Source organism: Daktulosphaira vitifoliae, unplaced genomic scaffold (assembly GCF_025091365.1).
Source record: "Daktulosphaira vitifoliae isolate Bord-2020 unplaced genomic scaffold, ASM2509136v1 Scaffold_5, whole genome shotgun sequence".
Classification (NCBI taxonomy): Eukaryota; Metazoa; Arthropoda; class Insecta; order Hemiptera; family Phylloxeridae; genus Daktulosphaira; species Daktulosphaira vitifoliae.
This window is the reverse complement of record NW_026099576.1, coordinates 8,799,132-8,823,435: the sequence shown is the minus strand read 5'-3', so window position 1 is coordinate 8,823,435 and position 24,304 is coordinate 8,799,132. Positions and strand designations below refer to the sequence as shown.

Genomic DNA, 24,304 nt, shown 5'->3' with positions numbered 1-24,304 from the left:
TCAGACTTTACGGAACACTTTCAAAAGATAAGTTGAAAAAGTTCTACTTTATATATGCATTTTTTATATTTGAAGCCTCCCCGTATATATGGTTGGGTTGGGTTAATATGTTCATTTTTGAAAAAGTTACGGCACATTTTAGTAAAAGAATTTGAAAAAATTTCGAAAATTAGCGATTTTTAAATTTGTAATTTTTTTGGAGATTTCCCTCATTTACGGGGAACGAGGGAATTTTTTTCAATTTTTAAGGGTAATGTCTTCGACTACATACGATTTGTGATCTTTTGACGTATCGTTGAAAGAAATCCGTTCGTTGAAAGCTGAGAAAAAGTGGTAACAGACACAAAAAAAACACATCACAGTAAAACCAATATCTTCTCAGCTTTGCATCGAAGCTAGAATAAAATTATGAAAAATATGTTTTATTNAAAACTAATATCTTCTCAGCTCGCATCGAAGCTAAAATGAGATTAAAATTAGTGAAAATGAATATGCTAATTAATTTCGTGCATTTGTATCTTTGATTGAATAAGAGTAAAGTAAATATTCGCCAAATCGAATTTCAATGTAGAATTATTGGTATAGAAGAAAAGCACTTTCAAGTTTGACCAACTTCAGACTTATGTATAGGTTGTTTCTAGTAGTGATTTAAAGTTTCATAAAATAACAGAAATTGAAAAGTTTTACTTAAATATTTCAAACTATTGAAATATATGTACAAATTAAATATGAATAATTTTAAACATAAATAATTATAAATAAACATATACAATTTTACCACTAATCACTATAAATGTCTATTAAATAAAGTAATATTAAATTTATGTATTTTTTACTTCATATTTAATAATACAATCAACTAATTTAAGTAAAATTTTCGTTCTCTCACATTCATAGTAAAATTATAAATATAAATATAAAATGGAGTACCTGTCAGAATTACTTAAAATTTGTATTTTAAATATTCCAAGCATTTTGTTCAAATTACATTTTTTTATTTAAAAATAAAGACATAGTTTCCTTAAAACAGTAAATAATTTTTATATTTAAAATAACACCTAAATAAATAAAAATGTAATAATACAATATTGAGACTTATTGTAAACTTTAAGCAGATTTTTTTTTTGTAATTAATATAATTCAATTATGCAGTATATTTTTCTTTATATTTCAGCTTATACAAAAAAAAATTATTTTTTTGTAAAAAATTTATACATTTTTATTTTTTTTTAAATTAAAAGCAATTTAAACACAAAAAAAGAAAAATAAATTCAGTACTAAGAAAATTTAGGGATTTAAATAAAAAAATACTTAAGTAAATTCTTCATTCTCTCAGATTTATATTAAAATTATAAATGTAAAAAAAGAGTACCTGCCAAAATTACTTAAAATGTTGATTTTAAATATTAGAAGCATTTTGTTTGATTTATTTTTTTTTTATTTAAAAATAAAGATTTTAAGGCAACTAACTCTTTATTCACAGTACATAAGTCATATATTTAAAATAACACCTAAATAAATAAAAATGTAATAATAAAATATCGACATTTATTTTAAGCTTTAAACAGATTTTTTTTCTATAACAGTTAATATAATTTAATTATTTAGTATATTTTTCTTCACAATTTTAGCTAATACGAAAAGATTTAATTATTTTTTAGTAAAAAATTTATATATTTTTTATTTTTTGGTTACTATCCTTAAAAATGTTTTTAATTAAGTTACCCGAAATTTGGGTTTTTTTACTTCACGCAATTTTATTTATTGAAGCATATTCTAGTACGCCAAGAAAAACAGCAATCATTAATCATTTTTGTGAAAACGATTTTTGGAAAAATTTATCTACCATACAGGAAGTGCGATATGGTAGAACTTATTATAGCTTAGAGAGTATTAATAGCATTGCCCATAAAGGATCAAGCAATGGTAAAGTACGTAGTGCTACATTATTCCTTAGTTGTCTATACGCTCAAGATTTAAGACAAATATTCTATATGGTCAATGATTATCAAAATATATGTAAAATAATTTTAGAAACAAAAAATAATCCCTATGAATGTACCATAAATTTATTGGGTATTATTAAAAAAATAACTTTATTGGCAACAGTCATAAAAGAATCATTGATTTCATTGGATGCATTATATCATATGCGACCCAACACAAAACAACATGATTACATATTATATGATTTTTTGTCACGTTTACAAAAAGTTGAAAACATTATTGTTCGTGATCCTCCGTCGAAAGATAATCCAAAATCTTGTGAAATTATCTTGAAAAATATTGATATTGTTTTTAATGCAATGATAATATATATTAGTAATGATATTAATGGCGACTTAGAAAAAAAATGTGTATTTACTACTGAAAATGATGATTCTATACCGCAAGATTGGAAGACAGTACATATTATACAAAATAAAATTTTTAATTTTGAATATTTGAATAATAAATTTGATGACGAAATTAAGAAGATTATTATAGAAAAGCTTTACAATTTACACTTCTATTTCAACAAAAATATTAATATGATTGATATAGAATTACCAGATGAAGTTCTCTATGGTAAGTTTTCAAAAGAAACATTTCATTTTGAAATATATTAACTTATTTTGAAACGATTCATAAGATAGTTAAAAATTGTTATTTTATATTTGCTTCAATTTCCATTAGTAAAAAGGTTAAAATTAAGGATATGGGCTAAGTTCGTATCCTGAAGCTTCAATTGAATCTCTTAAAAGAATAAATAACCATTAAAACTTGAAATTCTGTAGAAGTACTACTTAATATAATGAGACTATTGGTAATAATGTAATAAAAAGAAAATTGAGGGAGATGGTATATTGGAAGGGTTGTAAGTTATAAGGATTATATTGATTCAATCATATCAACTTAATCCTACCTCTCATCTACTATATTACATAAATATAGTGCATGTCTTACGACTATACTTACCTTGATATCCAGATGGACTTTTAGATAGATGATAAATTATGATGTTCCTTGTTGACGTCAATATATTATGTTAATTTAAATATGGTGAGAGCTGAGAAAAAGTGGTAACAGACACAAAAAATCACATTATAGTAAATCTAATACCTTCTTAGCTTCGCATCGAATATAAAAATACTAGTACGAGGGGAAACATACTGAGTTTATTTCTATGATTTGAATTAATTATTTTAAAAAATGTATAAGACTTATAATTAAGGTTAACAAATGTAACATAAATTTTACATTATTAACTTTAATATGAAAGAGTAAGAGTATGGGGTAAATAATGAGTGATAATGAGCGATGTGTTAATTTTCCTAGCCCTTTTATATTAAACTAGTTGGTAAGGTGATGAAGAGAAGCTAGTTTTTCTTAAAAATTTAACTATTTTAACCTGCCATTGTTCGAAACCACAAATACGCTTATGGTAGTTAAAAAGATATACATTAATGTAAACATCGCTCCGAATGAGCGATATATTTGTAAAAAGTAATAAAATAATGGGCAGTCAGATAAGTATTTAAAATTTATAATTATTTATGCTGAAAAATTATTCTACAAGTTACTTGAATATTCTAGAAACTTATATTTTAATTCATTACTCTAAGCACATTTATATTGATTTTTTAAAGAATATCAATTAATTTAAAAAAGTTAAATTGTATTATATAAAATGTTTAATAAGTACCTTCTCCAATAAAGAGGAAGTCCTATCAATTTGAAATGTTTTTTTTATAAAAACTACATAGGATTAAATATATTAAAACAAGTTAGTAATAAATAGTTTCAATCTTACTAACGATAGGTTTTGACGAATAAATTTCTTATTACTTAATATTTAGAATAAAAGTGTAATGAAAGTTTTTCAGGACTAGAATAATTTAAATAGAGGTTATATTTAAAACCAACTTGAGGCACATCTTCAAAAAACATAAAATAATGATCTACCTAAGTAAATTACTTTGTAACTAAAATTCTACATAATTTTACCTATGAAATTATTTTCAGTGAAAAAGTTAAAAACTATTACGCCCTTAAATTGCGTGTGTAATTTAATCCCAAATAATAAATAATACATGTATATCATTATAGTAATCAAAAATCAGAAGTAAATATATACATACATTTAATATTACTTTATATCAATAGACAATTATAGTAAATTTTATAAGTTTATATTCAAAATATAAAATTATTCATATTCAATTTATACATATATCTAATTAATTTGAATTATTTCAGTAAAACTTTTCAAAAAAACAAATTGTAGTAATATAAATACCATAGGCATTTTCCTTTATTTTAATATACATTTTTTAAATATTTGACCCATAAAATTCAAAATAATGACTTTTACACAAAAAGTTAAGTTTTTCAACTTAACTTTAGAAAATGTTCCGGAAATACTGAAAGTTTTAAATATATGTTAAATAAAAAGGATATGTTACGTACTATGAGTTAAATTTTAATTCTATATACAAATAGCTGTCGTAGATAAAAAATATGAAATTTTTGATATTATATTTCATGTTTTTAAATTCTTGAAGCTTAATTGGAATTATATAATTATGATACATAGAAATAATATTAAATACATTTGTCATAAATTTCCAAAATAATAATAAAAAAAAAACAAAACATTTTATTAAACGTATTTCAAATCATATTTAAAATAATTACAAGTTAATATAAATAATAAATGAAATAGAATAGGCATGAGGCAGAAGAATAAAATCTGACACTGCTGGATTGACAACGTCTATTGGGTCAAGGAGATTAATTGTAATTTATACTATTGAATATAATAAAATGATTATTATTTCAATAATGCTCAAATGGGCCATTGTTATTGATTAATAAAATTGGAATATTTACCAATAAATTTTATAATTTTTATAACGTTTGTTAGATTTTAATAATAATAAGTCAATTTTTTTGTAACGAGATCATTTTTTATTTTATTAGATAATTAAATATTTATGTGACCATTTAAACAGTTCAAAACCACTTTTACAGTGTATAAGGGATGAATTAAAAAATAATTAATAATTTATAAATCGAAAAATATATAAAATTGAATAATACCATTAAGAATTTACTTAATACAATTATTATTTTAAGAGAGAAATCCAGTGGCTAATAATAAAATAATTACCTTGTATTTTACAACTTAAATTTTTATAATTTTTTTCATAAAATTAACAATGCTACATTATCAAATATCCATTTCATTATAAATTTAATTACTATGATATATTATAATTATAAAATATAAAACTTTTTTATTATTTATTAACAGTATTTATAGTATTTATTCATGAATTACATAAGTATATGTTTAATATTATAAATACATGTTTTGTGTTTTGAATCATAAAACTTATTAATGAAATTTATTTAAAAAATTGATTTCATGTGGTTATTGGAGTATTTCATAAATTCTTTCTAAAAAATTAAACACTATCTACAGATTTTCATTGAAGCGTTTTTGTGATAGTTATTTTAATTACTGTCAGAGTGATTTTTTTATCATAACCCACTCAATTAATTACAGAATAATAATAATTAAAAAATTTTTTTTTATTATTATCTTTAGTTACACATTATTCTTGAATTATTAACTATGTAATACTTTTTAAGTTCATCCCTTATGCCTGGTAAGGGTGTCAACTTTGTTTTTTTAAATGGTAACACATATTTTTAATTTAATAAAATGTTTGACTTTTTAATTCAATAGTAAATGACATATGAATTTTTAATATAACTTTATTCGTTTATTAGATATGAACATTTAAAGTTTCAAATTTTTGAGTTAGTATATAGGTATAATACACAAGGGTTTACAAATACAGGTAGCTAATGGATTTTTTATGACATCGATATTAGCAGGTACACAGCATTGTTATTATCAATGATAGTAAGGTACATTGTTGTGAGTTTATAAATACACTAACTGACAATACAAAAAGTATATCTATTGATAGTCATAATTGATAATAAACAATCCGTGACTGTGATAGCAATATCATAAAAAACCAATATCATAAATCACCCTGTATACTGTGATGCAACCTCACTGTGTCAAAACTTCATTGTGCTACAATTATTTTTATTTTCTATTATAAATAAAACCCAGTGGATTGGTGCAATGGAACTAAAAAAAAAGTATAGTTTATAAATAGTTTGATTTTAATATCATTATTATTTTTTAGTTACACCAAATAACTCAGACATGTCAATATTTATGGAAAAAGGTAATTATCATCATATATTTATGAATTTTTGGCATACAAGAAATATTTAATGTCATTTTGAACTTTGATATAATTTTGTACTTTTATTTTCAATTAAAAAAAAACCAGCACAATAGGGTCACTGAATATCGGGGAAGCGGCTCATTTGGGACAAAATGAGATCATTGCCGTCGCTAGTTCTTGCGTGACTCATGCAAACCTATTAACTGCAAAATGTGATAAAAACCTCTCATTTTCCAAAATTTAGAGAGTTGCAAGGAAGGATAGATTTATTTCTTTATCCATTAAGGTCTCTACATTTAAATTATGATTTAACTCAAAAAGTTTTAATTGTTGATTTTAAATATTAAATTAAGTTTATAGTATTAAAGAGCATTAAAAAATTATGTTTTTATCCCTCACCCTCCTACAAACGAAATTTTTGCTACGTGCTAATAACTGCAGTTAAATTTCAGCTTCGATTGAAAGCTACTACCGTAATAATTTCATCAAGATGTTTTTTGGTGTGTCTGACTTGTTGATCAAAAAATTATACGAGCTCAAAATTTCTCCTTATTATTTTTTTTTTTATAAAAATGTCTAAAAAAAATTGTATTTATTGAAAATAGCCGACTCTTTTTTTTTTAATATCAAAATCGACCACAATTATTTAAAATGAATTTATTATTTAATAAAAATTAAACACTAAAAATTCTTAAGTTTCTTTACGCTGTCTGCCAGCGTAATATTCGTTAGCGCATAGGCTTACAAATATATTCCAACCTAGTATACCTTAATTTAGAAAAATATTATGTTGCAACCTTTACTTCTTTTGCGAACGCGATGTTCTTTAAAACAAAGACATTAAGCTATCCAACAAGAAAAATGCATAATAAATGTTTACAACAAAATATTTAGAGTTGAGCTGGGTTTACTGTTAAAATAAATTACCTTTATTTAAAAAAAATGTTATGTTTGAAATATTGATTGACATTTATTTTTTCATTATAAGAAAAATAAAACATTATTATCTAATGAAGAAATAAATTTTAATTGAAAGATTTACTAAAACAAAATCTTGAATATATTTCAAATTTCATTTAATTTGAATAGTTTTTAAGTCCAAATTAATTTTAAAAAAGACCCAGAGTGTAATAAACTTGAGAAGAGTGTCGCAGATTTTATCTATTTTGACTTTGCAGAAAGAATTTTTGTAAATAGGAAAACATTGGGTTTTATAGTTAGAAGATAGTGTAGCGATCCTAAGCTTGATCTTGAAAACTGAAGATCTTTATTTATTATTAAATATAATTGGCTGGATTTAATTATATCACTACACATAGGCTTTACTTTAAATCTGTACAATAATCAGATTTTATCCCCTGGTTAATTGATTATTTTGTATTTTAAAAGAGGGAACCTTATGCCACTAATAATATATAATTGTTTTTTTTATCCTTTCCCCCTAGGATAATGTACAAAATCCTTATATGGATTTACACGATCATAAGAGATATTTTAATGAACTAATTCATTGATTCAATGAACTTTTTTCATTAAATATACGTACCTCTTTTTTTCAGTGTGGTCTCTTTTGTATATCAAAATTTTTTCAACTTAATTATTGAAAGTGTTCCGAAACGTCAGAACAATTTTTAATTTTTTTTCAAGCTTTTATTTTTGCACAAATACATTCAAGTATTTAATGATAATAGATTTAATTACTGTCAGATTTGAGTTTATAATGAAGTTTATTTCGGATCATATAGAATTTTTTTTAAATGTATGTAAATTAAATGAAAAATATTAAGCAGGCAATTATTTATTAAAAAATCTAAAAATAGATATCTACGCATCAGCAAGATCTTAACTATGCTATTTACTTATCGATAAATATTTTTAATTTGTTTTTAAACATTTTTATAATATAATTTTTTTTTAGTTCTGTAAACAAGTAAACATATTAAAAACAAATTCAAATTTAAATTTTAATTAATTAAAAAACAATATTATAATACACCATGCAAACTAACCATTTAATTCTAACATTGTAATTAAAAGCTTTCACTATTAAATAATTTAATGATTATTTATATTATATAGAACAAAGAAATAAATCAAAATCTGAAGTAGCAGAATTATTGAACTTTCTTAAAGCAGGTAATATTTTTCAATAATATATGTTCATAAATAAATTTTCATGTTGAAAGTTTTCATTTCTGTCATTCTTTTAGTTGGACACTGTAGTTAAATTCAATAGGATGTTCAAAACTATGAAAACAAATCAATTGTTACGAAAATTGAGAATAATAGAAACCCTTTTCCTTACTTATTGACAATACACAGGGTGTCATATCACATATTACTGTGAAGGTGTTATATCACCATTATTGTAAAAAATATTATAAAATAAAACACAAAAAGCGCACTAGCGACTGATGAATTGGCAATGATTCTAAAACTATTTAAACTCAAAGGATCTTGCTATAGTGGTTAGTCGACTCTAGTATATAGCCTTATAGGCCAGTCAACGAAGGAAAAACGGCGGAAAAAATTCCCAACCAAAATTTTTTTTTTTTAAAAGTTGAATTAGGATATGTATAATGACATACTAAAAGTCCTCATCGATTGGACTTGAGCTTTTTTTTTTACAGCCTCGCAAAAGTTCAAAAATATGAGCTTTTTTAATTTTCTCAAAAAATATTTAACTTACAAAAAAAAGTTTCGTATGAAAGTTGTTTAAAAGACAATTTTAAACAAAAAAGGTATCTTATATTTTTTCATTTAAACAAATATTTTTCGAGTTACATTACATTTAATATGAGTACTAAAATTTATTTTCAATTTTTTTCCATTTTACGATTAATTTTTATCATATTATTCTTACATCAGACACAATGGTACAAATGGTTATATGTGTATGTATGAGTTTATTTATTTATAGTATCATTATAGTGTAGTTTATATTAAGATATAACCGATAGTGTAGGTAATTGATTTGACGCTAATTACAGACTGAATTTTATCTTAACAAAAGACGTTAGGTTTATCGATAATATACTTGTATAACAGTAATTTTTCGTCTTACAGCTGTGAGATAGTAATAGAGCAAATATTTTGTGTTAAATTAGTTTTGGGTTAAAAATTTTTTATAATTTTAAAATATGTCTTATATCACTTGCTGTATTTGTGAAAAAACTCGAGGTGACTTTGTCGAAGTTAAGCAAAAAGGTTTATTGAGTCTTTTAAAGGCTAGTGAAATGCGTGGAGACAATAAATTTAAAAACATTAGTGGCACGTTAATGGCACATATAGAATGTAGAAAATCATATACACGTAAATGTACCATTATAAGTGACCTGAAACAAACAAGTGCTTCTACTTTTATTGATACGACATTACCACCTACACCTACCAAAAATAAAGTACGATCATCTCAGTCTCTTCAACTTAAAAGTAAGTGTTTATTTTGCTTTGAAATTATACCAGACAATTTCTCGGATATTCAAAAAAAGAAGCCTGTAGAGTGTAGAGAAATTGTGTGTACTGTAACTAGTTTAAACGTAGGCCATTCTATTATTACTCAAGCTAAACAACGAAATGATTTATGGGGCAAAGAGGTTGAAAAGCGTTTAGCTAATGTAATTGATCTCGTAGCAGCTGATGGTAGATATCACAAACATTGTTTTGTTAATTTTTTCAAATCATCATCTAGAGTCAATTTAAAAAGAGGTAGACCGCAAAATGAGGACATTAAAATAGTAATGGAAAAAATATATTCTATATTAGAAAATAGCGAGGAATGTCAATTTTCGATTGAAAATGATATATTGCCTTACATTGATGATGATTATGTGCCCGACGTAAAAACTATTCGTGCAAAATTACTTGAAAAATATGGTAAAAATATTATCTTGAGTTCCGCAAATAAAAAAACCACAACTATATGTTTTCGAGGTACATGTCAAAATATATTGACAAAAAATTGGTATGAAAATCGAAAGTTTAATAAAGAGGAAGAGAGACAAAGAATTGTAGAGGCCGCGGCAGTAATTATTTTAGAAGACATTCGCTCACAAATATATGACACAAGTTCTTACCCAGCACCAAATGAATTTTTAGAAAATGTTGATTGTGTCATTCCAAAAACATTGAATATATTTTTAAATAAAGTAATACTGAGTAATAAGAAAGGTGATAAAACACAAATATCAAAAAAATGTACTGCCATTGCTCATGCTATAATGTCAGCGACAAGACCTCGATCATTTCAATCTACTATTCAAATGGGTGTTGGTATATACCTCCATAGAAAATTTGAATCCAAAAATTTAATAAATATTTTATCTAGTCTAGGACTTTGCTCAACTTACCACGATATTATTAAATTTGAATCGTCTTGTTTAGTTTATCCACAAACTAATATTTTTGAAAACTCTTTCAGCCAATTCGTATTTGACTATGCTGATTTTAACTCATGTACTATCGATGGTTTAAATACTATTCATATAATGGGTGGTATATGCTGTTCTACACCAGCAACATCAGTTATTCCTAATGAACCTATACTCCTAGTTAAAAAACTTCCATCTTCAAATGAAATAAGCAAGTATGGTCAAGTACCCATTTTTTATTATGAAAAACAAGTTGAAAGTGGATTAAAAAATGTTGAAATTCAAGATCTCAACCAATTGGTTACATTTTTAAAAACTACAAAATACCTACAACCTATTGATGTTTTATGGGCCTGTGGAAAATATATAAAAATTAAAAATTTGAGTGGTTGGAATGGCTATATGGAAAATGTGAGTCAAATTTTGCCTATAGACTATTCACTTTCACAAATAACTTTTTTACCATTTGTAAATTTACCAGCTCATAGTTATGATGCAATTTCAACAGTACTCCATTTTGCAGTAAAAAAATCAAATGAAATCAATCAAAAAACTACATTTGTTACTTTTGATTTACCATTGTATATTAAAGCAAAAGATATAGTTCATACTTATCGTAAAGAACTTTCAAACGTCATTGTTCGACTCGGGGGCTTTCATTTACTGATGTCTTTTATGGGCTGCATTGGGTATCTAATGTCAAATAGTGGACTTCAGGAAATGTTAAATACTATATATGCACCAAATTCTGTAGAAAAACTACTATCTGGTCATGCCTATTCGAGATCTATCCGAGCGCATTCATTAACGCATTTAGCTTTGTCAAAACTTATTTTTGAAAGAATTGATCTAACTGAAGATGAGCGAGTTAAAGTTCAAGAGTACTTTAATAATTACTTTGTGGATCCCACAAGTATGGAAAAAACAAATGAAGACATAACTTTTATTTCTATAACTAATAAATTTATAACCGAAGTTAGTTTAATTAAAAATCTAAGTCCAACAGCTGCGTTATGGATACAATATTTTGAAATGGTTACATTAATGAAAAAGTTTATTCAAGCCGAAAGATTAGGTGACTGGTGTCTACATTTAACTTGTTGTAGAGACATGCTTCCTTATTTTCAAGCATGCGGTCACATTCCATACGCTAAGGCTACTTATATGTATTTACAAGATATGCTTACATTAGAGAATAAAATGAATACTGCAGAATATTCAAAGTTTGTAAATAAAAGTTACTTTACTATTCGTCGCGTAGATAAAACTTGGTCTGGTATATGGACAGATATGACGATTGAACAAACTCTTATGCGGACAATGAAAACAGCTGGTGGTCTAACACATGGTAGAGGTATGACGAATAGCGTAATAAATAAATGGATTTTGAGTATGCCTGTTTTAAATAATATTTGTGCTAACATTGAAAATTTTGTAAATCTTTCTTCCAGTACAAGCGAACAGCACATCGAACTACGTGAGTCTAGGATATCTCGTGATGATAGTGATGTTGAAAAAATTGTCAAATGGTTTTCATTAAATTATCCATTCCCAAACAACAATTATATTATGTCAATTGCCACCGGAATTTCTGGTAATGATAAAGTAAATTGTCATAAAGCGTATGAAATTGGTCTTGTTTTAGTAAATTCAATGGTGGGTAATAACTTTCATGATATAAAACTTAAAAGGTCAAATAAAGTTATAACTCTAGCTTCAATAACTTCTGGTATTAAAATTAATAATGAAATAATTAAAGTAAACCCATTACTACTATTTCAACGAATCGCTATTTTAAAAAAAAGTGATGAAGAACTTTTGTCATATCTTCAATTTGAACTCGCACCTTTCCCTTTGGCATTATTTGATGAAAACGGTCTTAGAAAAACAAAAAAATCTGCCTTATATGATATTTTACAGCACATACCTTTAGAAAGTTTATATATTACTAGTGCAAAGTATGTAATTGATGGAGAATTTCTCCTCCATAAAGTTATTTGGCAAATGTATCAAACATTTGAATTAATTTGTGAATCTTATGTTACTTATTTAAAAAAACACTTTGGTACTGATGTAATTGTTGTGTTTGATAGTTATCAGAATAATGTAAAAAGTATAAAAAGTTCAAAGCGACAACGTCGAAGGTTAAATAAAAAATGTGCTGATGTATTTTTTGAAAGCCATATGGTTGTTCCTGTTTTAAAGGACAACTTTTTATCAAATGATAATAATAAAATTAGATTTATTGAAATGCTTAAAACTAAATTAGTATGCAATGAATTTGTTGTTAAAATAGCAAATGATGATGCTGACACATTAATTGTTAACACTGCAATTAATGTGTCTAGTTATCATCCTAAAGTTATCGTGGTTGGTGAAGATATTGATTTATTAGTACTTCTCATCGCTTTAACTCCTAGTGAAAATAATATATTTTTTTTAAAAGCAAGCTCCGGTAATGAAGAAAAAAAAATGTTTAGTACTGAATTTATACAAAAAAATAATCCTTCATTGATCAATAAAATACTATTTTATCATGCAATAAGTGGATGTGATACAACGTCAGCCTTATTTCAAAAAGGAAAAAAAAAAGTGTTCAAATTTTAGAAAAACGAGAGGACATAAATTCAATTATTTCAATTTTTAATAGACCTAATTCATCTCATGATGAAATTGCTCAAAATGGTATTCAGTGCTTCTTATATTTATATGGAGCACCTGAAAATGAAAAATCTTTGAATAAACATCGTTTTAATTTATTCACAAAATTTGCAACGAAAAATAAAACTAATCTTGCTTCACTCCCTCCAACAGAAGATACTGCAAGACAACACTCTTACCGAGTTTATTTACAAGTGCAGTTATGGTTAGGTCGCAAAAAAAATCCCGAAGAGTGGGGGTGGGTTTTTCAGAATAATATTTTGTCCCCAGTTACAACATTGAAAGCTCCAGCACCCGACCAAATACTTAAAAGCATATCATGCAGTTGTGCCAAAGGTTGTGGTAAAAATTGTGGCTGCCGAAAAACTGGACTTATATGTTCTATTATATGTGGACATTGCAAAGGTCAATGGTGTACAAATTCAGTAGAAATAGAGATTGAAGATGAAGAAGATTGTACTTTTGTTGAAGATTTATTCGATCAAAATTTGGAGAAGGACAATGAATAACAAATATAAAAAAAATTGAAAATTTTAATACTCTTATCATTGTGTCTGTTGTAAGAATAATATGATAAAAATTAATCGTAAAATGGAAAAAAATTGAAAATAAATTTTAGTACTCATATTAAATGTAATGTAACTCGAAAAATATTTGTTTAAATGAAAAAATATAAGATACCTTTTTTGTTTAAAATTGTCTTTTAAACAACTTTCATACGAAATTTTTTTTTGTAAGTTAAATATTTTTTGAGAAAATTAAAAAAGCTCATATTTTTTAACTTTTGCGAGGCTGTAAAAAAAAAAGTCCAATCGATGAGGACTTTTAGTATGTCATTATACATATCCTAATTCAACTTATAAAAAAAAAAAAATTTGGTTGGGAATTTTTTCCGCCATTCGCTAAAATTACTCCTTCGTTGACTGGCCTATTATGCTTTGTGTCATTCATTAATCTCAGAACTCGGTTGTTGCTGCCCAACTTACTGTTTAATATCAAGTCTTTGTTTCATTCCTCTTGACGCCTTTACCTACTCTCGTCCTCTATATTTCAGAGTACTTGTGTTTTGCACTTCGTCTGCACCTCATACTTAGGTGTTGCCCTTATTTTCTTCCTATAACAACAGCCTTTCGATACCAACAGTAATTCCAGCGTGTCAACCGCACACGGTGACTACTGTTCTATATGTATTATTTCCATTATCACAATCTTCAGTCTCTCATCCATCACTCTTCTATTAGTAGTTGGTTTTGTATTAAGGCATAACTATTATATATAACTCCAAACGGATAATTTAGCATCTTTAGAATAAATATCTTTAATACTTATAAAAATGATTGAGTAATAAAATTACTACTTCTATTGTTAACTAATAAAAAACTGTTTGTTTTTCTTGCTTTTGAATTTTGAATAATCGAGTTACGTGATTTTATGATACAGACTACAATATATTGTTAATTTGATATTTTTCTTAATATTATGTCATCTAAAAATAAGTAAAAAGTTATAATTTTTATTTATTTATTTGATTGATTCGTTATAAGACATTAATATTTCACATAAATTACAAAATGTAATGTTAAAAGCAATAAAACTAAATTTTCGTCGGTTTCATGTCAAGTAACTGACAAAACTTTGAGAAATATAAAAAAAATGAAAATTATCCACGAGTAGTTACTATCTAATCTAAATAAATGTTATTATTTTGAAAATATAAAGTCGAAATCGATTTTTTAAAATTTTTAAAATCTAAATTTCGATTAATTTTCTATTTAAAAATGTTATTATTCCAGCATTAACTGTGNATTTCGATTAATTTTCTATTTAAAAATGTTATTATTCCAGCATTAACTGTGGACAAAAATTTATCTAACGAGAAGTTCGAAATTGCAAGGCTAATACCTGAAAACTCATCTGATTCATCTGACTCATCTGACTCATCTGATTCATCTGACTCATCTGACTCATCTGATTCATCTAAGCCCAGATATAAAAAAATTAAAGATATAGTAAGATAATATATTTCTTATTTAATATCAATTCATATTTTCATCCCAAAAAATGTTTAGTAATTACTAACTGCGAAGCATATCAGCAAAATTTACAATATTTATTTTATAATTTTACAGGGAAACCAATAAAATGTATATGTTCAAGTCCTAAACAACTAATTATAAACATAAATTTAATTTTTAGCTTTGAAAATAATGATACTTGCACCATAGTTAAAATAATAAAAAAAATTGTAATAAAATGTTTTCTTAAAAATATAATTTTTTTGATTTCCATTTCCATTTTCACATATTTCTTTAAACTATGTGGTCTATTTAGAAAGATAATTATTTAATTAATTTTTCCACCAATTTTTTTATTTAAGTTTATTTTTATTTTAAGTTTAGTGTTTCTTGTATATCTAAATTTATACATAAGTTGTCACAAATATATTGTAATGCACTAATAAATCATTGGCCAAAATTATGTATTAATTTTATAAAATAATATGTAATACAAATAAATTTAATAAAGAGATAATAATAGTGATGATGACATACTTTTGTAGTTACACATATACAGGGTGGCCCACCACTCACTGACAACTTAAATAACTTTTGATCCAGTTAATATTTTTAGCTGATTTTTTTTTTAAATAATAGTTATACGTTAGGTCTATAGCTATATCTCAATAATTAATTTTTTTACATTTTATTAAAAATATTAATTATTTTTAAATTTTAAATAAAATGTAAAAAAAAAATCTAAGATAGCTATTTTGTAGAGTAGAATTTAAGAAAAATTTTAGTAAAAAAATATCTTATTAATATTCAGTAGTAAATATTCTGTAGCGTTTTGAAGTTTGTAAAAATTTGAATTTTCATGTACTATTTTACGGTTATAAACATTGAAATACGTATTGAGAAAAGGACAGAAGAAAACGCTATCTTTTCATGATTACTGTGTATACATATGATGATAGTGTGTATACATTACAAACTTGGCATAAATACCATGATAAGAAATTAGATAAGGCAATTATTACTTATCACTCTCATTCAAAAGTATATTGAAAAGATAGCGTTTTCTTCTGTCCTTTTCTCAATACGTATTTCAATGTTTAATACCGTAAAATAGTACATGAAAATTCAAATTTTTACAAACTTCAAAACGCTACAGAATATTTACTACTGAATATTAATAAGATATTTTTTTACTAAAATTTTTCTTAAATTCTACTCTACAAAATAGCTATCTTAGATTTTTTTTTTACATTTTATTTAAAATTTAAAAATAATTAATATTTTTAATAAAATGTAAAAAAATTAATTATTGAGATATAGCTATAGACCTAACGTATAACTATTATTTAAAAAAAAAATCAGCTAAAAATATTAACTGGATCAAAAGTTATTTAAGTTGTCAGTGAGTGGTGGGCCACCCTGTATATCATTTGTTACAAAACTGCCAAATAACACGTTATTACACGGTGATATAATTTTCTTACAAACTATTTGTACTATTTGTTTCTTTATCATTTTTTCTTGATTTTTCATTACTTGTGTTCATTAGAAAATTAATGAATGATGTTTAAATAAAATATTATTGATTGTTCTATTAATATATAACTTTTCATCTTCCTTCTCCCCCTAGTTTAAGGTTCAATATCCAAGGTGCTTAGGTATTGCCTTTGGCTTGCCTTAAACAATAGTACACCATCCTCGGGTTCTTTTAAAGTTAGACTGGTTAAATATTTAGTTTAGCTTACTATGTAAGAGTATAAAGTAATTAGACTAGAGTATAAATTAATTAGTAGCGTACGAAACAGGTTCGTGCATGGACAAACCATTTACTTACGTTTATATCGAAAATACAATCCACTAAATTTTAAATCCATAAAATCAGTTTCTAAAATAAAATAAAATTGAATTCTACGGATTAAACCCAGGCCCGTTGCGTTGCGCTACAGTGTCGGTTGGATCGGGCTCTACGGGGCTACGAAACGTCGACACGATTGCAGTTTCCCTAGCTCGGGGAATCTAATAAACGAATAAAGTTATTTTAAAAATTCAAATGCTATTTACTATAAAATTAAAAACTTAAACATTTTATTAAATTTAAAATATGTGTTCCCATTAAAAAAACAAAGTTGTCACCCTCACAAGGCATAAGGTATGAATTTAAAAAGTATTATATAGTTGATAATTTCTGAATAATGTGTAACTAAAGATAACCAAAAAAAAAAAAAAAATGTTTATTTTATAAGTAATTAAGTGGGTTACAATAAAAAAATCATCCTCTATAGTGCCACTTCTTTGACTTAGATTTCTAACTGAAATAATATATTTTATGTGACTATAACTATGAAAATTTAATTTAGAACTTGTACTTTACTATTTTTTCCAAATAAATATAGAAATTTTAACATATATAAAATAACATTATGTACCTTAATTTGCAAAAAGAATAAATTTCTATTTCAAATAATATAAAAAAGTTAATTTAAATCACAGAAAAAATGTGGTTTGAATTAATTGGGTAAATAATAGAAAATTAAATAAAATGTTATTTTTTGTTTAATGTTATATTTATATTCAAAAAAATTAATGTATAAGAATACACTTTTAGCAAATTAATATGATTTTTTAACAATTTATATTGAATAAAATTTTTTATTATGTAAAAATTGATTGTTGTACAGCATAGTAATATACATCAAAATGATAATTTTTATTTTTGTTATACTCATCGCATGTTCAAACTTTTCAGTTGCGGTAAATCATACATATATGCATTGCAATTTTTCTAAGTATATGTTTAATTATTTCAAATACAGTGAGCAATATCTATTTAGCTTTGATAATACGATTTCTGAAACTCAACTATCTACCTATGGAATGGCAATCAAAACTCACGATGAAATCATAATGATCATGTTAGAAACATTACGAGAAATTAATAATGTGTTTTGTGCAGAAGATTTGACAATGATTAATTTATACTTGAACAATGTTTCGGGATCCTTAAATATGATCGCTAAAAACGAAAATGGTGAATTTAGTAGATCTGAAATTTCTAAAAATTTACTCAAAGGATATAAAATAATTCACCAATCAATTGTTGAACGATTAAAGTATTTTATTGAATATAAATGTTCCAATGTATCCTTTGAAAATGATTTTATACTGTATACTAATTTAATAAAACCAATTGAATATAGCCCGGAAAATTTACATTGTATATTGGAACAGCTAAGAAATAAAATCATTAACAACATGAAACAATATTTAACTTTAAAAGATATATTTGCAATAGAAAACAATCCAATATTAGAAAATTATAATGTCATTATGAAACATTTAGCGTTAGCATATGAAAGTAAACAATACAATCGTTTTCATCCAAAATATTTTTTGTTTTATGACTTAATGGAGAAACGTCCTCATGTTTTTGAACTAGATCTCGCGTCAGGCTCCCAAGCAAAACAAAGAGTCACCTATAATGACGATGGCCAACTGAGCGACGTTTTAGACGAGCTGCGATTTACACCAATTTTAAAAAAAAGTGAAAACAATTATCGAATAAGGTTATCAGATATATTTCGATTTATCAAATATGATTTTAATTTGGACAATATACAGACATTTCACATACTGCTTAATACAGCAACAACACGGCCTATTTTCTTTGCTTTGCATAATTATTTAACATTAACCACAATTTTTATAAAATGTCATAATATAGAAATACAACTCTATTTAAAAGATAAAATAATTAAAATGGGTGAGTGCATCATTAATATTATGAATGTATTATTGGATTTAAATTTATTTAGAAATCAATATTCAAAAAAAATAAGATATCTATTTAATAAGTCAATCAATATTATTTCGTTTTTCAAAGAACGTAATGATTTTTTTAGAAATGAAGAAGTGCCAAAAGTAATAAAATCAATTGATTTGTTTATGAGCATCCATTTTTTAAGTTTAAAATTTTGCTACTTAGATAAAGTATACACTGTAGAAGATAATATCACAGAAGTTTATAATTCAACAGATAAGAAAATAAATGCACTAGCAATATTTACTGAAAAATTAAAAGAATATCAATATTGCTTTGAAACTGCAGAAAGTTATATACCTTTAACGAACTTAAATTTAAAACTTACATATAGAAATGTCATAAAAAATATTTTACCGTATGGTAAGTAAATGAGTTATTTAATAATTTTTTTGTGGACTTGGATTGAAATATATCGTTTCATTTTTTTACTACATGAAATAATTATAAATTATAGTTTGAGACTTTATGCATTTATAAAATTTATTTTAGTCATCCGTATATATAAATGATAAATAGATATATGTGTTTTCTTTTCTTGATGATAATCAATGTACATCTCATGAAATATTTTTAAAAGTGTAGGTCATACTCTACACTTTTTTCTTTTTAAAAGTTAATAGTATCTAATTTTTTGTATTTTATAAAATTAGACTTATTAATCTTTTCTTATATTCCTTTTAAGTACTAAGTAGTATATTACTACCTTTTAAGTAGTATCCCTTTATTAGTATTTCCATTCGATAGTATTTCCAAACATATGTTTTATTAGCTCAAAAAAAAAAAAAGAAAAGAAATTATTTAGCTATGAAAATTGTCATTTTCGTATAGTTATCATATAAATACTTGCTTAACTCGGCGTTATACGATTTGTCCAGACAATTGTTCTTCATTGAATGAACAGCGATCAAAGTAAACAAATTCTCAATTAAAAAAAAATCTATTTTTAATTTTTGATAATGATTCGGAACATCTGCATTTTTCAAAACTATATCAAATTAAAGATTATTAACTACCATATTTCGAAATAGGTCTTCTTTTTCTATTGTCTTACATAGAGACCCAAAATTTCCCAAAATTTTGAAATCCAGAAAAAAACTGAAAAAAAAAATAGTTTTTTTACTAACTTAAATATAATATATTTATCAGTTAATTAACATCATAATATGATTTAATTAAAATATTAATTATAAATAAATATAAAATATTAATTACACTAGTTTACAACAAAAATGACCTATGACTTATGATAGTCATTTTTTATGTAAAATCGTCAAGCAGAAGTAACAATCAACATCGTGACACATAGGCTGTCGCCAAATTGTTGGTACATCAAATGTTAAGTATCGTCTAAAGCGAATGAAAATTTTTAAGATTTTAGTTATTTTATACATAAATAATATAAAAAATTTCAAAAATATATATATTTTTTTACTTTGCGCAGTCATCCACATTGTTAATCCAGTTTTGCACGTGTTACAAAAGACATTTGGCGTCCACCATTCACTTAAGTTCTCTGGAGAAATATTAAAGTAAAAACGATACGTTTCTTGATTGCTACTTCTGCTTGACTATATAAGAATATAGTGAATCGCCCGAATCAAGTAATCATGCCGACTGTATGACTGACATTAGTTTTAAACTTGTTATATGAATTATTTAAATATTATAGAAAAAATGAATATATTAATAGAAATTAGAACGCTTCTATGACCAAAATAAATTTATCCGTTTTATTTCAAATGACAAAAGGTACAGTGCTACCAATTAGTGATGAGCAGTGAGGCCAAGGCGAAGTTTTTTTGTTCGTAATTCTAAATTTCATTTTGAAGGAAATAACCTTAGGTTATTTAAAAAATCGAAATTTTGTTTTGAAAAGTAATATTGTGAGTAATTTGTCTATATTTTACAAAATAAAAGCATCGAATTAAAAAACTCTGATATTAGGAAATTTGTTTTATTTTTCAATCGCGCATAACTTCATTTTTTTATCAATTTTACAAAATAATATATCATTTTCTTTGTTATGTATTAGAGTATAACGTCTATTAAAATTATTGTTGATAAATTTATTTTTTATTGGTGTATTTTACGTAAAACTCTGAATTTTTTCTGACATTTTGAAAAAAATGATAAAAATTTAGTGGTAAATTTGTAGATAGCAAACGACAAAAAAGTCAAATAAAGAATTGTTTAAGATAATAGTTATAGATAATTTAATATTGTTTAATTTTATGTAAAAAAAATGAAAATCGGTTGATTGCAATTAAAGATATTTAGAATATAATGAAAACGTTTTTTCGCGATACACGAAAAACGCTAATTTCGCAATAACTTAAAAACTGTTCTACTTCTTGTATTTTGGACTTCATTTTCGGACTCAGTGGACGATTTTACATAAAAAATGACTATCATAAGTCATAGGTCAGAAAATTTTTTTTTATTTGTAAACTAGTGTTATCAATTAAAATACATTTATAAATTGTCTAATATATTATGTCAGACAATTATTAAAAAATAGATCATATTTGGTAATTTTATTTTTTATATGTAACATGTTTAATAAAAAAAAGAAACATACAATTTGAATTAGGAAAATCCTTACTTTAAAAACAGAACTAACAACTTTTTTTACTATACAATGAATTTTAAATAACATTAAAAACATAACTTATCAAATATTTAACATAAAATTAAACAAAACAAATACTATTGCATAGCTAAATAAAATATATCAATATTACCTGCATATTTGCAGTTCGTTCCTCTATCCGCAACCTGAGGACGCATCCGATTCCCCGAGCTAGAGAGACTGCGCTCGTGCCGAAATTTCGTAGCCCCATTGAGCCCGATCATACCGACACTGTAGCGCAGCGAAACGGGATCAATTAATATTGTTAGACATGTTGCATTATTAATCTTGATTTTAACATTATTCAGAACTCATTTATATTCAATATTTAGTAAAGGTCCACCAATTGAATATGGTGAAGGTATTATAAATTTAGGTTTTAGGCTATTAAAGAAAGATTTCCAATAAGTAGTATCAAACATAGATAGTGTTCCTCTTGAATGGTATACAGTACGAACAAACTGAGTATCTAAATCAGGGTGGTCCAACCCGCACCCTCGAAGCCTTTTTTTTGGCCCTCCCCTACAGTTAAAATAATTATTTATTTTATTAATTAAAAATTAAAGTCACAATAATATTGCAACAAAATCAAGATATGATCGTATAAATTTTACATTTTATTGTTTTATATTTAAAATTTATGCTATAAAACGTAGGAATACGATGGGAGTTCCCGGGAGTGGGTCATATCGCAATAAGACGCAATGGACGGCGTGAATTCTATTCACAATCGCGAGCATTAAATATTTCTCTAAACTTAATCTAATCAGTAATTATTAACCAGTCGAGCCCGTTTGTTCGTGTACCCGTGTGACAGTGTCCGGCGTCCGTGTTATTACCGTATAAGTATAATATGTTATGTCTCCCTCGACATTCCAAACCGTTTTCTCTTTTACCGTCTTTATAAACTATTTTTCTTTTTCCCCTTTGAATTTTCAACATCAGATTCTCGATTCTTGGTTAAGCCTGTACACATGGCTGGTAACACTTTATTCTTTAAACTTTTTTCGTTTCTAACTACCTTATTTCCTCTCACGTGCTGTCCCCGTAACATTCAAGATAGGACAATTCGTTTATTTTCTGTTCAGGACGTTTTCTTTTTTTGACAAAATTTTACACCGGTTGTTGACCTGACGCGATTTCATAAGTCGCATCTTACGACTGACAGAGAGGCCATGGAAGTATTCATACTTCTTATCCACAGAGATAAGGTAGTGCAGTACTGTAATATTATTATTATTTCAAATATATTTTGATGATAAAATCCATGTAACTTCAAATATTAAAATATTTTCTTTTTAATAAAAACATTGGTACTGTCATTATTTATTTTTATGTTATAATACTACTACGCGTTAAAAATTTCTATTAAAACAAAACACATTTTAAATTATTATTTATTTTATTTTAAAATACTAAAAATATTCTGTAATAATTTAACGCTTTAGCAGGCGCGTGCCTATTTTTAACGTTTTTAACGTTCATAGTCGCGTGAGGGTCTATCAGACCCCATTTCTAAAAAAGTATAAAATATGTATAAAAAAATTCATTTTTTTTAACTCAACGACATTATTTGTTACCATATAATATATAAATATGGATAAAATTCAATAATAAAAATAAAAAAATAAATAAATTACAAAATTATGTGCATTACTAAAAATTATATAACATTTATATAATCAGTTTTCTGAATTGAATTTTTTTATTATTAATATTATAATACATATAATTATTATGATACGAGTATATACAATTATTCTGAAATTGTTGAACATTGATTTTTCTTCCTACAATCTTTGCATACTTTTTATACTCTTTATTATACGCGATGTATTTATTAAATGTTTTGTTCTTATTTGTTCCGTATCATCGAGTAGTGGAAATTCTCAATAGATTATTTATTTTTAAAACTTAATTGCACAGTCGGTGGAAGATTCACATAATTCCAATTTCACAATATTATATCGATTATACAATTGCATTTACGATGAAACGATATTTACAAAAAATACAAGTCCAAACAAAATTATAACGTTACAAGTCGCGTGGGGGTAAATATGACCCATTTCAATTTTGATGAATATTTTAAGTCATACATTTTTTTTCAAAGGTATTTATTTATGAAAATCGATTCAAAATTACAATAAAAACCATTTTCTAAATTTATATTTATGTATACCTTTTATCCAATATAATGCATCCGTTTTTATTTATATGGGGGTATGCTAGACCCCCACACGACTGTTTAAGGGTTAAAAAAAATTATATTCAAAATAAGATATCTAAGTAATTATTATGTATTTTACTTTAGAGCAATTGGGAAATTATAAAGACATGTATCACTCATTGTATTTCCCAAATAATATCACAAATGATAATAAAATATACGACAATCAAGTTTCGGATGATGAAAATTACAATAATGAGAAAAACAGCGATGATAATGAGATTATTGAAAAAAAAAATCAGACCTATTATTCTCCTAAATATTTAGAAGATTATTTACTTTACGCGTAACTTATAAAAGATCTAGGCTACACTCAGAAAAATTA

The 24,304-nt window shown here is 25.2% G+C and overlaps 2 protein-coding genes across 2 annotated transcripts; both read left to right on the top strand.

The window, feature by feature from the left end:
- Window positions 1–1,618: 1,618 nt before the first annotated feature.
- Window positions 1,619–16,892, top strand: LOC126907163 (uncharacterized). The gene is made up of 5 exons (XM_050688265.1): window positions 1,619–2,568; window positions 6,210–6,251; window positions 8,334–8,390; window positions 15,131–15,294; window positions 15,415–16,892. The coding sequence occupies exons 1-5, from the start codon at window positions 1,707–1,709 to the stop codon at window positions 15,424–15,426; spliced, it is 1,137 nt and encodes a 378-aa protein (XP_050544222.1). The 5' UTR covers window positions 1,619–1,706; the 3' UTR covers window positions 15,427–16,892.
- A 1,047-nt stretch (window positions 16,893–17,939) lies between these two features.
- On the top strand, window positions 17,940–24,304 carry LOC126906955 (uncharacterized). The gene is made up of 2 exons (XM_050687919.1): window positions 17,940–19,480; window positions 24,064–24,304. Exons 1-2 carry the CDS (start codon window positions 17,998–18,000, stop codon window positions 24,267–24,269), a joined length of 1,689 nt encoding a protein of 562 aa, XP_050543876.1. The 5' UTR covers window positions 17,940–17,997; the 3' UTR covers window positions 24,270–24,304.

Bases quoted from the DNA above. Each gene is read 5' to 3' on its own strand.
- LOC126907163 (XM_050688265.1), top strand. From the start codon at position 1,707: ATGTTTTTAATTAAGTTACCCGAAATTTGGGTTTTTTTACTTCACGCA. The intron at 2,569-6,209 runs GTAAGTTTTCAA...ATTATTTTTTAG, and splicing joins ACCAGATGAAGTTCTCTATG to TTACACCAAATAACTCAGAC. The intron at 6,252-8,333 runs GTAATTATCATC...TATATTATATAG, and splicing joins GTCAATATTTATGGAAAAAG to AACAAAGAAATAAATCAAAA.
- LOC126906955 (XM_050687919.1), top strand. From the start codon at position 17,998: ATGATAATTTTTATTTTTGTTATACTCATCGCATGTTCAAACTTTTCA. The intron at 19,481-24,063 runs GTAAGTAAATGA...ATTTTACTTTAG, and splicing joins AAAAAATATTTTACCGTATG to AGCAATTGGGAAATTATAAA.